Source organism: Centruroides vittatus, unplaced genomic scaffold (genome assembly GCF_030686945.1).
Source record: "Centruroides vittatus isolate TY-2023 unplaced genomic scaffold, ASM3068694v2 contig_1338, whole genome shotgun sequence".
NCBI lineage: Eukaryota > Metazoa > Arthropoda > Arachnida > Scorpiones > Buthidae > Centruroides > Centruroides vittatus.
This window is the reverse complement of record NW_027120851.1, coordinates 16,954-30,728: the sequence shown is the minus strand read 5'-3', so window position 1 is coordinate 30,728 and position 13,775 is coordinate 16,954. Positions and strand designations below refer to the sequence as shown.

The window sequence follows — 13,775 nt, the reverse complement described above, 5'->3', positions numbered from 1 at the left end:
TGTTCCTATTAATAAAATAAAATCATTAATTAAAATCATTGTATCTATTTCAGCGAATAATATATATCTAAAGCATTAATGTGTCTAATGAGGTATCATATACAGCATTAATACAATGTTAATGTGAAAAAATATTGAATAAATTAATGTAAATATGAGATATTAACAGTTTTGTGTTATGTACACAGTGTATAATTACAAATTTTAAAATTTTTACCTAAGTGTTGATATGAAAAATTATTATTTTAATTAATTAGTTATAGAATTGGGATTAAATTAGAATATTTTAAAAATTATTAGTTGTAGTTTAATGGAAAAAGTAATAGCTTGATATATTATGACGTATAATGATAAGTACTTTTGTTATGTATGAAGAAATTGTAATTACTAATATTAGGGTTTTCACTAGTGGCAAGGCCAATCGTTTCAAATGGTAGGCTAAAATACAAATTGGCCTTTCCCAATGCAAATAATATCACCTAAACAATGTGTATTGTTTGTTAAAATATTATAATCTGAAATATTTTTTACCTTTTTATCTTTTTAACCTGTAGTACACGCAATGTTAAATTTTGAGCTGCACACAGCATGTAGTTTCTCCATGAAAAAAATGCCGGTGTCTCACACTGTCACGTGGCTGAATGCTAAAAAAATTTAACAGATAATTACATAGTCATATTTCTTTTCATACTCGCCTATAATTAGCGCAATGAGAAACAATATCAGTTTAATATTTTCAAAGATGCTTTATTTTAGATTATAATGTTCGAAATGTGGAATTTATCTGGCTTTTCTCTCATCTTGAAACTTTCTTTTTTTGCATGATTCATGTGTCGGTACAGAAAGTAGATGTGCTAAAAAGCTAGGGAACTAATTTAGAAAACGATGTAATAGCTTGTTTTACATTAATTTATTATAATATGTATAAAAACATTGTAGTAAACTACTGACATACTTTGTTATATTTAAATGAGATTCACTTGTGAAATGTGAAATTCAAACAACACAAAGGAATGTGCGTAGTCTTTTGAATATTATAGGTATGATTAGATATGACAGAGTTATGCAAATCAGTAAGTTTGAGTATGCATTGTGTCATGTGGTACCCAATTTCGGGCTGTCAAGACAAGCAGCCAGCTTGGGCCATAAGTATCAACAGTGACAGTTTCCAGCAACCGAATTTTTGAAAAACATAGAAAATGTTCCTGAGACGACTACGAACTGAATACCAGTAGTTAACAGCTGGAGAACGAGATCGTATCTTAGAGCTGTGCCACCTTGGTTTGTCAAGGCACGCAGTTGCCACGCTTACTGGGCAAAACTTAATTCAGTGATGTGTGACAGGATGGACGAAAAAAGATCTGCGAACATGTCGAAGAGAGATTCGATACCACTAGCACATGAGTGTTGAGACTAGCAGATTCAACAAACGTCCTGTCAGGACATGTTTGCCATGGTACGTAACTTATGAAGTTACTTATCATCTCCAATAAATGCATCCGTGTCCATTCAAACCATTTGCAAGAAGTCAGCTGCACGCACAACAAGCAGCTGTTTGGGTGCTACACTAACAACTGAACACGATGTTTCTTGTTTTGGCATGGTGTCATCACATCGAGACTGTGCCACTTAATGACATTGGCAATTATTTATGGATGAATCCCACTTCTGTCTGTACAGGAATAATGGCCTTAGACAGGTGCATCGTTAATCATTTGCATACTTGTGACACCTCTATCTGTCCGGCAATTTTCATGTCACTGTGCACACTTCTTCGTGATATTGCGATTTCACATTCCAGAATTATATGTTTTTAATCCTGAAAGTTAATAATATTTGAATTTTAAAAAAGTATTACAGTTAATGTGTAATAACTTTACAAAAAAAACAACTAGATTTGGAACAAATGGTCCTAGTTTGGAACAATTTTAACAGATACATTTCGAGTTTCTCTGTTTAGATATACATTTAGACTGTCTATTTATTAATTTTCCCTTCTATTCTTGATCTTGTAATAATATTACAAAACATTTGTTACAACTTTTTAAACAAGGAGCTGTTTCTAGTCAAAATCATTATTTGTAATAAGATACACAGGCAGTTTATATCTGTATTAAAGCTACTTTAAGTGGCTTTAAGATAAGTGCTTTGAGCGGTATCACTTCCTAAACTATATTTCCTTTACTCTTTGCTTTAATAAAATATTCTATCAGTTCTAAATTTTTCGCTGAGAGTTATTCGACCTGACATATAGTGATTTATTGAAATTATTAATCTTAACATTCTCCTCCTTTCCACATACATCATCAGTTATATTAAAACAGACTTGAATCCAGTAAAGTAAGAAAATACACCAGGCAACAATTTCTATCAGACACTTTTCATATCTGTGCTTTAACTTTTTTAATACCTGTTGAAATATTGCTTAGGATCTTAAGAATACAAAACACATCCAAAAGTAATTACTAGTTTTTCTACAAAGTTATTTCCAATCTTTTTATTACTGATAACATTAATGAATTGATAAAGTTGATCAATTCTGGTAGTGATTGTGAAATTCATCAATGTGAATTGTCTTAAAAAGTGGTAACATAAAACAAAGTATTGACTGTATTGGTCTTGTAATCATAAATTGATAAATAAATAGGTATGCTCTATAGTCTATAAATTAAAAAATTCTTTTATGTATTAAATGCTTATACAACAAACGACAAGATAATCTTATAATATAATCAAGATGAGTTAATAATAATAACAGTAATAATAATAATAATACACCCGCGGTCACCACCTGGTGATGATAGGAAAGTTAAATAATTTTACTTCTCCATAGAGCAATGCAGGCTGGAGCATAAGCTCCTGGTAGGGACACCAATGCCAGTAAGGTCTATGAAAAGAAATGAAGCTAAGTGTGACCACACCTACATTTTGTAGGGATATTTATCACGGTAGTAACCAGATCTGTATGATACCGGCTCGGACGTCGCTCGCGTTCACGCGTTAGGCAGAGACTAGCATTCAAGAAATAACCCACAGTCGCCTTTGGTTACCGGTGACGAAATCAGCGCCGGCTCAAGCATTGCTACTGCAGTGTCTTCAGCAGATGTAAAAAACCAACCTCGTTTTGGTGTTTCTGTGGCAATGCATGCACCAACCACAAAGACTAAAAAATACACTAACATATGAAACGGACAATAGAAATGAACGAGTATATCACCTGTACTTACTACGTTATCACAAGACTAAACAAACATGACCGCGTAGAGACAACAACTACATCATAAATTCACATAACAATATCCTTCTCTCACTGTCACCAAACAAAGGGTTGTAGATAAAAAAAATAGAAAAAGCAATTATATAGAACAACCTTGCCCCACAAACAACACTTGTACTTATTAAACAACAGATTGTTAATCAAATACAACAACAGAAAAATATTTATCATTAATGATCGCGTAACCTCTCAAGATAATCAAGCAACAAGCACTAATTACAGCACACACACAACAACTACAACTAATAATACTAGAGACACTCTTTTATTCACCACTGATAACATAGGAAGATTTAATTAATACGCAAGAAATACTCATTAAATATACAGGCACAGATTTCAGGCAAAGATCACAAATACCAAAAATCAACAAGTCAAAGTTAGTAGTAAAAACACTACATTATGTAAACACTCACTTACCATTACACTACATTCATTTAATTTCTACACTCTCAGACGTCATATATTAGTTTATGCTGGGGCAGTCACAGTAATGACACACCATGGACTGAATATATACCACGTATATTAACCTGCACAGAATCACCCGATATTTTTGTTGTGGCTCATGATCATTACAAACTACTTGTCCAGAAATATTCGCAGTCGCAGAATACAACCATGGCTAGTTATTAGTGAACATTCCAGATTCTGTTGTGCTGCATTTAATATATTTTCAAACCAAAACAGGTTTTGTAAAATCCTAAACATAATTTTTAAAAAATTGCATACTATTTATTGAAATATCGTTTTTAAATTGTATGCTTTATCCAATTTTTTTCAGAGAATGGAAAAAGGAATTGCAGAAAAAAAATTCAAGCATGCTGAAAGCTGCTTTACGTTTTGTTGGTTGGAAGTACTTGATTGTAATACTACTTGTACTAATTCAGGTATCGTGACACCTGATTTTAAAAAAAGGTGAAGCTAGTATTAAAATAATTGAAATAACTGATATTTATGTATAATTATAGGAAACTGCTATAGTAACAGGTCAAGCATACTTTGTAGGATTAACAATACATTATTTTGACAACAGACAGGAATGGAATCAATACAACGTTTATGTTACAGTTGCGGGATACTTTGCCGTTACTGCAATTTATTTTTTTACGTATAATATTAATCTGTTTATGACAGAATATCATTCAATGAGACTGAAGGTAGCTTTCTGCACTCTTATTTATAGAAAGGTAAGTAACAATTGTAATGTATTTGGAGTAAAGTATTATTGTTATATTATTTATATATGGTATATTGTGATTAAATAGACCGGAGAAATTTAAAAAAATGCTATCTGTGAATAATTTTTTTAGCAATCATAGATTTTCAATTTTGACTTTCAAATTAATTTGATGAATGTTATGAAGAAATGAAATATTCTTAAATTAATATACTCAAAAATTTTGAATAACCGTCATTTTCTGCTAAAGATTCTATTAAATATTTTTCTTTTTGAACATACTCCAGTAATACTTCGCTTTTTCTTACTTCTGTAGACGATATCTCGCTAAAAGCGAATCGACAATTCAAACGTGTAAAACTATTGCATTTGATCAGAATTAACAGTAAAAAATATGAATCAGAACGTTACACTTTATGTGGTTTTATATTAAATTCATAAACATATTTATTTCAGTTGTTTCTGCTACTGTAATTGAATAAAATATATAGGATAGGTCAGAGAAACAAGAGATTTTCTAAGTCGATTTTTCTATGTACTGTTTGAATAGCAGAAGCTTCCTATTCGTTGTCAAGCGCAAGTAGTAATTTTGAACCAATGGACAGATGCACAATTCATAAACATAATGATTGCATACAGCCACTAAACAGTTATTTCGCCGTCATTTTAAGATCCATTAAAATAATCGTGCATTGCGATATGAATTGAGTAGTGTCTGGAAACTAGTTCTACAGTAAAGAACTCTCCTAGTGCAGCAAAAATCAAACATATCCTATAAAATATCGTGAGTGTGAGAACAGCTATTGAAGCTAGTCCACAGCTCTCAGCATTCCTCCTTGTAGTTTGACGGTTTTCACTCAAGAATTAAGTATATTTCCTGTTGTTAATGATCAGACATGGTTCCAACAAGATGCAGCTGATAATAACAAAATATCTATATCTGCTGTAGGAATTATCTTCCCGTAAATGTTAAAGAAGTAGGGCGCTGTGTTACTATCGTGGCTGTTGGCGTGAATATTTTGCTCTCTTGTGATTTGATTCGTTATTGTTACTTTCCTGAAAAATGACAGAATCCTCATCTTAGAAAAAGAAAACTTTCCCAGGATGGATTACCACAAAACGTAAAAAAACGAATTGGAAGCGAGGAAAATGTTACAGGTGAGTCGACGCAAGAATTGGGCTTGTCTTACATAAGTGCCGATAAAGAGATTAAGGTTCAGGAAGGAATTAAACTTTTATTGAAACTACAGGCCTCTCCAAACAGTAATTTACCATTACTTTTAGTTCGACTAAATAGAACGCAGGCCAGTATTAAAAATATAGACACTGCTACTGTAGATGTTGGAACTAGACTCCCTGTCCTTGAAATTGATAAAGCGAAGGGTAAAGATAGAAATGACATATCAAAAGCAAAAAAACAATGCAATATGTAATAATTTACATCAAAAGTTTATGAAACTGGAATATAAAGCAGTAATAACTTTGTAATTTCGGGTTTAGAGAATGACGGAAAAATGGATAATTCTCTATGCAAAGTTCAAAAATCATTTAGTTATAACTTTCTGTTTACGTATGTGAATATCAATCGGCTTTAACGAATTGATAAAAATTAAACCTAACTTAAAAAGACTGGTTATTTGTAAATTGCCTAACTTTGTAGATAAATAAAAATATACAAAAATATTAATAACTTGAAAGATTAAAAGATATTAGTGATGATTTTCGCCAAACACTAGAATTATCATAAATGAATTACGACTTTATGGCAAAGAACAGATAAAAACAAAAAGTATTTGTCTCTGAGTGCAATCAACTTGGAGAAATGTCAAGACAGTTCAAACGGAATAAAAATGGAGAGCAAGATAAAATACAGTCAAACCTGTTTTTATGCGGGGGAAAGCATTAAAAAAAAACGCATAAAAAATCGCACGAAACTTCAGGAGAAGCTATAAAAAATAGTTTTCGCAACACAATTAAAAAAATATTTTTTTTATGCGGTCAATAGAGACCGCATAGAAAAAGTCTAACATAGAAAATAACTGAAAACCGTACTAAATAGAATTTATTGATAACAGATGTCAGCACTTGACTGCATCGTCTGTTTTACATATTTTTGTCCAGGTGGTGTTTTGTTGACTTAAAAAATAAATTATTTCATTTTTTGCATATTCATGCAATAATATTACTATAATAAGTTCATTTATGCTGTAATAAGTTTATTTAGCTATAATAAGTCAACGTGAGACATGACGAATCGCACAAGACATGTCGCCAACTATACCGCACAAATAAAAAATCGCACAAAAAAGAACCGCACAAATTAAAAATTCGCATTAAAAAAATCGAACAAATAAAAATCGCACATAAAAAGAGCGCATAAAAACAGGTTTGACTGTACTACTAAAAGTTTTTCTAAAAAAAAGAAATGCTTTCAATGTCGAAATCCAGAAAACAGAAAATATATAAAATTTCGTAAAAGGTGCCTGAAATACATTTGCCCTAGACATACAGCCATAGAAGCACACTGTACTGAGTGCAATTAGTTTAATTTTATAACAATTATTTTCAACAACAAAAATTGTTTTGAGTTCTAAAAGTTGAGTTATTTTAAAAACCCAAAGTTATAAAAACAAATATATCAATAAAAACATATCAGCTTGTGGTCGACATTTAAATTTAATCCATTATTTATATACATTTTTGCGTTATAAGATTAATTTTATTAAATTGTGTGTGTGAAGAAGTGTTGAAAAATTTAATCCATTAATTTCCTTAGAGAATTTACTAAGAATTATACTGGTATTTCTTAAATGATATATAATATCTTATATATTTTTCTGAAAATATTTATTTTATATAAAACCTTCGTATGCAGGCAATTAGGTTAAGTTCTTCTTCTCTGGAAAAATCAAATGTGGGACAAATGGTAAATCTTCTAGCCAACGACGTCGGCAGATTCCAAAACGTAAGTTAAAAATAATTTTCTAAACTATAATACATTTAATGTACAGTACATTTCGTAAACCCGTATATTTAGTGTAACTATTAAGATGGCTGAATCAATATTAACTGCTTTAGAGTAACAAATAAAGGTAATACTGATAAGAGGAAAGCGCAGTGAAGCATAGTTTGCGTCAGACGCCTTTTAAAGCAATACTGATCATTTCAGAATAAAATTCAACACCAACAGTTTGTACGAATTGTCCCCTGAGTAGACGACAAATCGATTTTATGGGAATCATGCTTTGATGCGCTTTTCTCATATAATCGTGTAGTATAATATTTTTACTGTATTAATATTTTCATGTGGTTTTAATTAATTTACAAAACAATTAAAAATATATTTTATACATAATTGAATAAGAAATTTTTGTATATGCTATTTTTCAGAATCGTTTATGTTCAATGTTTTAGTTTTTAGTCTTAATTTAAATTTATTCTAGTAGATAATTGCAAATGAAAAGTCAGAATTATTGGAAAATGCGGGATTTTCATGTGTTTTTCTGCTTTCATTAAATTTTTAACATGTATGGTATTCGAATATTGCAGACATTGCTATATAGTGTGTACCCGTGGAAACTGCTGTCAGTCTCAGAATTAGGTATGCCTTATTTAGTCAAACGATAATTCCATGCATCTACAACTTGATCAGGTTGATTGTAAAGCCTGTAGAAACGTTAGTGTGCTGGAATCATTGCATATTTCGACTACTTTCTCATCTCTCTTACAAGTATATGGATCTAGTGGTATAATAGTTCATATAATCGGCAATGCATTATCCCGTACAAAAAATTGAAAAAATTCTGTTTAATTCAGTGGGAAAACGTATTTGTATTAATTTTAATATTTACACACTGTAACACTAATAAACCACAGTTCTCATGTGTATCTTGCAACCAGTTAAGCCTGGTCTACACATAATGTGTTAATGGACGTTTTACATAATCAAATAAAATGCCAGATATAACTGAACGAAAACTCATTTTCATACTATATACGTCTTTTTCGTTTTCATCTTTGATTCAGTTTCATTATAACCATAAATGACAAATTTTTAAACACAGTTGCATTGTCTAGTAAAATTAAGAACAAAAAAGTTGTTTATCGCTCACAGTGGTTTTGAAAATCGCTGAGAAGAGTGGAAGGTTCGATAATGTGAATTTTCTTCGCGAATTACATCATAAATTTAAAAATTGGCGAAATTATTTACAAATGGATATGAACACTTTTTGAAATTACTATTGTTAATTACACCAGAAATACAAAAAGAACACACAGCAAAAAAAAATCTCACAGTCTGTGAGAGACTGTCTTCTATGTTCAGATTCCTAGCGCCAAGTAAACCTTATACAGATATTTAATACAGTGCTGTAATATCAAAAATATCTCTTGACCGAATGATTCTAGAAACTTCTCAAGCAATACACAAAGTGCTGAAAAATTACTATTTAACTGTAAGTAAATTATCAGTAAAAATGCTATAAGAATATTATATTGATAAATCTGTTTTATGTATAATAATGAAACCTTACAGCACACAATAAATCAGAATATGCATTGTTTTATTACAAGTAATGAGTGAGTCCTATCAAAATTCAAAAAACTGATCTGCAATATCAGAATCACAAAGGCATGAGGTCTCTGTCTATGTGGTACATAGATATAACATTATTAGCTGTTGCTAAAAAAAGGCTTCAAGTGAGCTCTGTTTGATATGCGCAAAGGTAATATTGTTCATTTCGAAATTGCGTCTGGAAGGTGCCCCAATAGGTGTCTACTAATACGGTTTATTACTTTTGGTGAAATTTATTTCTTCAAAGGCATTGATCAAATTTTCCATTTTCACTTCAAACAAAACAATAAAATACTAGAAAGGAGGCTTGTGAAAAAGCCTTCAGATAAAAACTACTCATCAAAGGAAATGTGAAAAAAGAAAAAATTTTTGCAACTTTTTTATCTATCAAACGTTTCATTCTGTTCAACTATTGGCTGATCGAGGAACACTTGTTCTGTACAATTGTGCATATGTTATTTTCTTTGTAATTCGTAAGCGTTTTAGATTATTAATGCCACAAAACAAAATTTGCTGCCAGTACGAAAGGGATTTTTCGATAAAACGACTTTACAGCCTGTTTGAAGGATTAGGAAAAACGTTTTCATATGTGTAGTGGGAAAAAATTACTTTGAAAAACGAAATAAATTTTGATGTGAAATTCAAATTTTGCTTTTTATTTAAATATTTTCGATACTTTTCATGACAGAGGTATTCATACACACTATAATATTTACACTGATAAAACAGTGGAAATAAACGTACGAAAAATGAAAGAAAGCGCTGATACAAAACAATACTTATAACTTATAACTTACAGAAGTTTTGAAAATGTAAAAACTGGTAATTAGCTATTTTCAATATTATGCAACAGTTTGGTAATAGTACTGTCGGTGCCAGAAATATTAATTTCTATTTAAAAAATAAAACTAATTATTGCATACTTCATATGTTCGTGATTTACTTTATGATCTCCAAAATAATTACACTAAAAGTTTTATTACTTTTAATCAAATTATTTCATTTATTTCAGAAAGTTTTCTCCGTTGCAAATTTATTTACATCGCCTTTCTTCGTCATTGTTTCGATACTGATGTTGTGGCAATATTATGGATGGACTATTTTAATAGGATTCTTGATAATATTTCTCTTCGTTCCTATACAATTTGCGTTGAGTAAAGTATATTCAAAATTGAGGTAATTATTACTCTAAATTATATAATTATAAAGTCTCTGTAAATAAAATAAAGAAATAATTTTTTATCAAATAGTCATTCATTAATGAGGGTGGAATTGATGTATTTAAAATTGATAAAGTATTATATATTAATTGGCATCCATGCGATATTACCAGATATTGAAAATGGTAATATGGCTGAGGTTAAGCATACCGATCTCGAGCATCACAAGAATATTTATAGACCATGAATTTCACATATGCGGGATGACATTGACAATGCTGAAAAATTATTAAATACCGTGGCCGTTTATTTAATTTTTGAAAACTTCATTAACATATTTTTTATACAGTATAATGTCATATACGATTGAACTAAGGACATTCTTCTTTAACCTATGTAAGTTAACTCACACCGGTTTAAGAGAGCACCCACGATATAGATCCTTGTATGTTACGACGAATACAAAATAAAAAAAGGATAGACAGGCAAGATTGTATAGAATTAGTAAGAAAATTATAGAATAATTCTATACTATCTATAGAATTATTCTATAAAATATGTACTATATCTATAGAAGATTCTATACAATATCGTATGAGAAACATCAGTTTGACCATAAGAAGGAATATATCTACGACACATAGAAATTTTGCAGATACAGTAGTAGATAAATGCTTAAACGCTAGATGATCAAGACTTGTTAACGTTTAAATAGGAAATTAAAGTATAATGACTAATAACATAACAACTCATGGTTTTTGTAAACGAGATTAAACTTTTTTCTTTTCATTATCGTGATTGAATTATTTATTTTTCCATATTTGTTCATTTAGTTACAATTATTAGTTTTCGCGATGCGTTTATTTAATTTCAATTCATAATACGTTCCAAAATTTGTATATAAATTTTGTTTTAATGTTGAAAAACGTTCGTGAGGGATTAAAATTTTTTTCAGCAAATAAACTGTTGGTAAATTTTTAGATTTCTTGCTGAGGGTGATTACCAGGATAAAAGAACATAAATTAGGACTTTGTAACATAGACAACCTTTATAGAAATTTTGAACGGCAATTGAACTGTTTGTTTCTTACATAAATTACAATGACTGTTGTCTATATTAAAATATGTTTAGTTGTTTAGTGTTACTTTTTTATTAATATTTCAGACTTGTAAAATGATATGATAAGCACGGTTCGCGCTGCATAGCGCCAAAATCGCCACTTGGTGATATTTTTATTAGAGTGGCGATAAAAATACAATCCTGGCAGTAGCACAATACTATGAAAACCCCAGTTGGTTTCTTTCGACATTTAGCGTGAAATTAAAATTACAAATCATACTTTGGGAAAAACAGCAAAATCTCGAGTTTTCGTACAATGGAAGTCCTGTGCACCACACACCTAGCGATTTCATGGCGTCACGTGGCACGTTCGAGCAGAAAAGTAAAACGTGACGTTGAGAACAGACAAAAATTTTCGCAATGTAACCCAGCGTTTCCGGAGTAAAGATTTTTTATCGACGAACAGAAAGTTTAGGGAAATTTTTGAGATGAGTTTTTTTATTTTCACCTTTTTCAGTTGACTAAAACAAAATTTTTTACATGACAGAACCGGTGTTATACTGTATAAACATTGTGATGAAATGTGTTAGTAGAAATTATTCATTAAAAAATTATTCAAAAGTTATTGCTATTGCTAACAAGGGGATGTTCTTAGGAGCGAATAAACAGCGAACCTTAGTGCAAATAGACAAAAAAGACAAGTGGTATGAGAATGGCGTAGCTTAGTCGCATCGTTTTGTACATTTAATTGTTAATATTATGAACAACATCCTTACACGCACATATTTGTTACGCTTCAAATGTCGCAATATTACTGTATCTGAAAATAAACAGGCAGAAAGTTTTAGTTAACAAGATTAAGCTTAAAATCTAGAGAAGCTTGTTTTCCCTAAGCAACAAATGACATCACGATTTTTAATTTCTTGTTTATAAGTTATAAATACAAAGAATAATAATAGTAATAAGAATGCTAATTATGCCGGATAATAATAGAATAATGTCACACATAAATAAATTAAAATAAATTCGCTATGTTCGAACCTACATCTACTAGCTCCAGAACGTTGCCTTTTACTTGGCTACGGCCACTCCTGAACACGAAACTTCCAACTTCTTTACGCTAAACACTCAATTTTCAAAGCCCACTTTTTTGAAATTGTTAGAAAAGTGGATCTTCTTATTTAGAGGAGAACTGTTTGTGCTTAAGTCTACGTGCTCAACAAGTTTCGTTCGAATCGGCACTATTGGCTCTCTCCTTGTATGTGACTATTTAAAACGTAGAACATAATTCTTAGAAATTATTTTGAAAAAATTGATAAAGCTTCTACTTGTATGAAATGTAAATATGTAAAATAAGCTCTAAGATCGAAATAATATTTAAAAAAAAGATTCGAGTAACATAAACGCTCCTTTTGTAATATTCAATGCTTACAAAATGGAGGTCAAACTATTAATATAAAATTATATTTAAATATAATCTATACGTTCAGTATTTAGTTTTATACAATTTTTGAAAATTATATGTTTTTAAATTTAATTATATAATAGATTACAAGCAGCTATTTTGGCAGACGAAAGGTTGAATCTGTTGAACGAGATGATTGCTGATATGAGATTAATTAAAATGTACACCTGGGAATTACCGTATGCAGCATTAATAAAAAACATTAGACTGTAAGTGCAATTAAATGCAGTAAAACCTGTCTAAAACGGAATCTGAATAAGACAAACGCCTCAAAAAATGAAGAAGTGTTTTCAGAAGCACGTTTCTGTTAAAAAAAATCTATTAAAACATAAATTATAACACTGCATAAAAATATTCGGTAACATCCGATTCCGGTTTAAACAGATTTTAGTATAATTTCTGTATGCTAATGTGTTAATCTTTAAATAATTATTTTCAGAGTTGTACAACTAATATTGTTTAATTGTTTATATTTTAGAAAAGAAATGAAAAAAATTCGAATGTTTTTATATGTAAGCGGAATATCGCACATACTGTCTTATCCTGTAGCAAAATTATTTACTCTTCTGTCATTTGTTGCGATTTTTTTGAATGGAGGAGAATTAAATGCCAAAATTGTGTTCGTCACAATGATTTATTCCCTGTTCACTTGCAACAGCATTCTTAGTATAGTTCCTCAAGCAATGAATTTTGTTGCAGACGTTTTAGTTTCATTGAAGAGGATACAGGTAATAAACAGTTTCAAATTTATTGTTTTTAAATTTAACTACAGTAGAGAGTCGTTTATTCGAATCAATTGGGGACTGGGGTTGTTTGGATAATTGAATATGTACGAAAAAATATATTAACCTGTCCGATGTTGAAATTTTTTTTTGTTGCGTGTCGCTTCGTGTTAAATTTTTCTCCGTTGCGTATCGCTTCGTGTTGAATTTTCGTCGATTTTAAGCCTAACGAAAATTTTTATAATAATAATCAAGGCTATTGTACCGTTAAAAATTATTTCTTTATTTCGTACATACAAAATAAATATATTGAAGAATATAAAAACATAAAAATTATAC

The 13,775-nt window shown here is 30.3% G+C and overlaps 1 protein-coding gene across 1 annotated transcript; it reads left to right on the top strand.

Annotated features, from left to right (window-relative positions):
• Positions 1-4,061: 4,061 nt before the first annotated feature.
• LOC136990700 (ATP-binding cassette sub-family C member 4-like) lies at positions 4,062-13,442 on the top strand (the record flags this gene model as incomplete). The annotated part of the gene is made up of 6 exons (XM_067289113.1): positions 4,062-4,167; positions 4,249-4,467; positions 7,333-7,422; positions 10,043-10,206; positions 12,798-12,923; positions 13,193-13,442. Coding segments are annotated over 6 exons (955 nt in total), but the record flags the coding sequence as incomplete, so codon positions are not given.
• Positions 13,443-13,775: the final 333 nt, after the last annotated feature.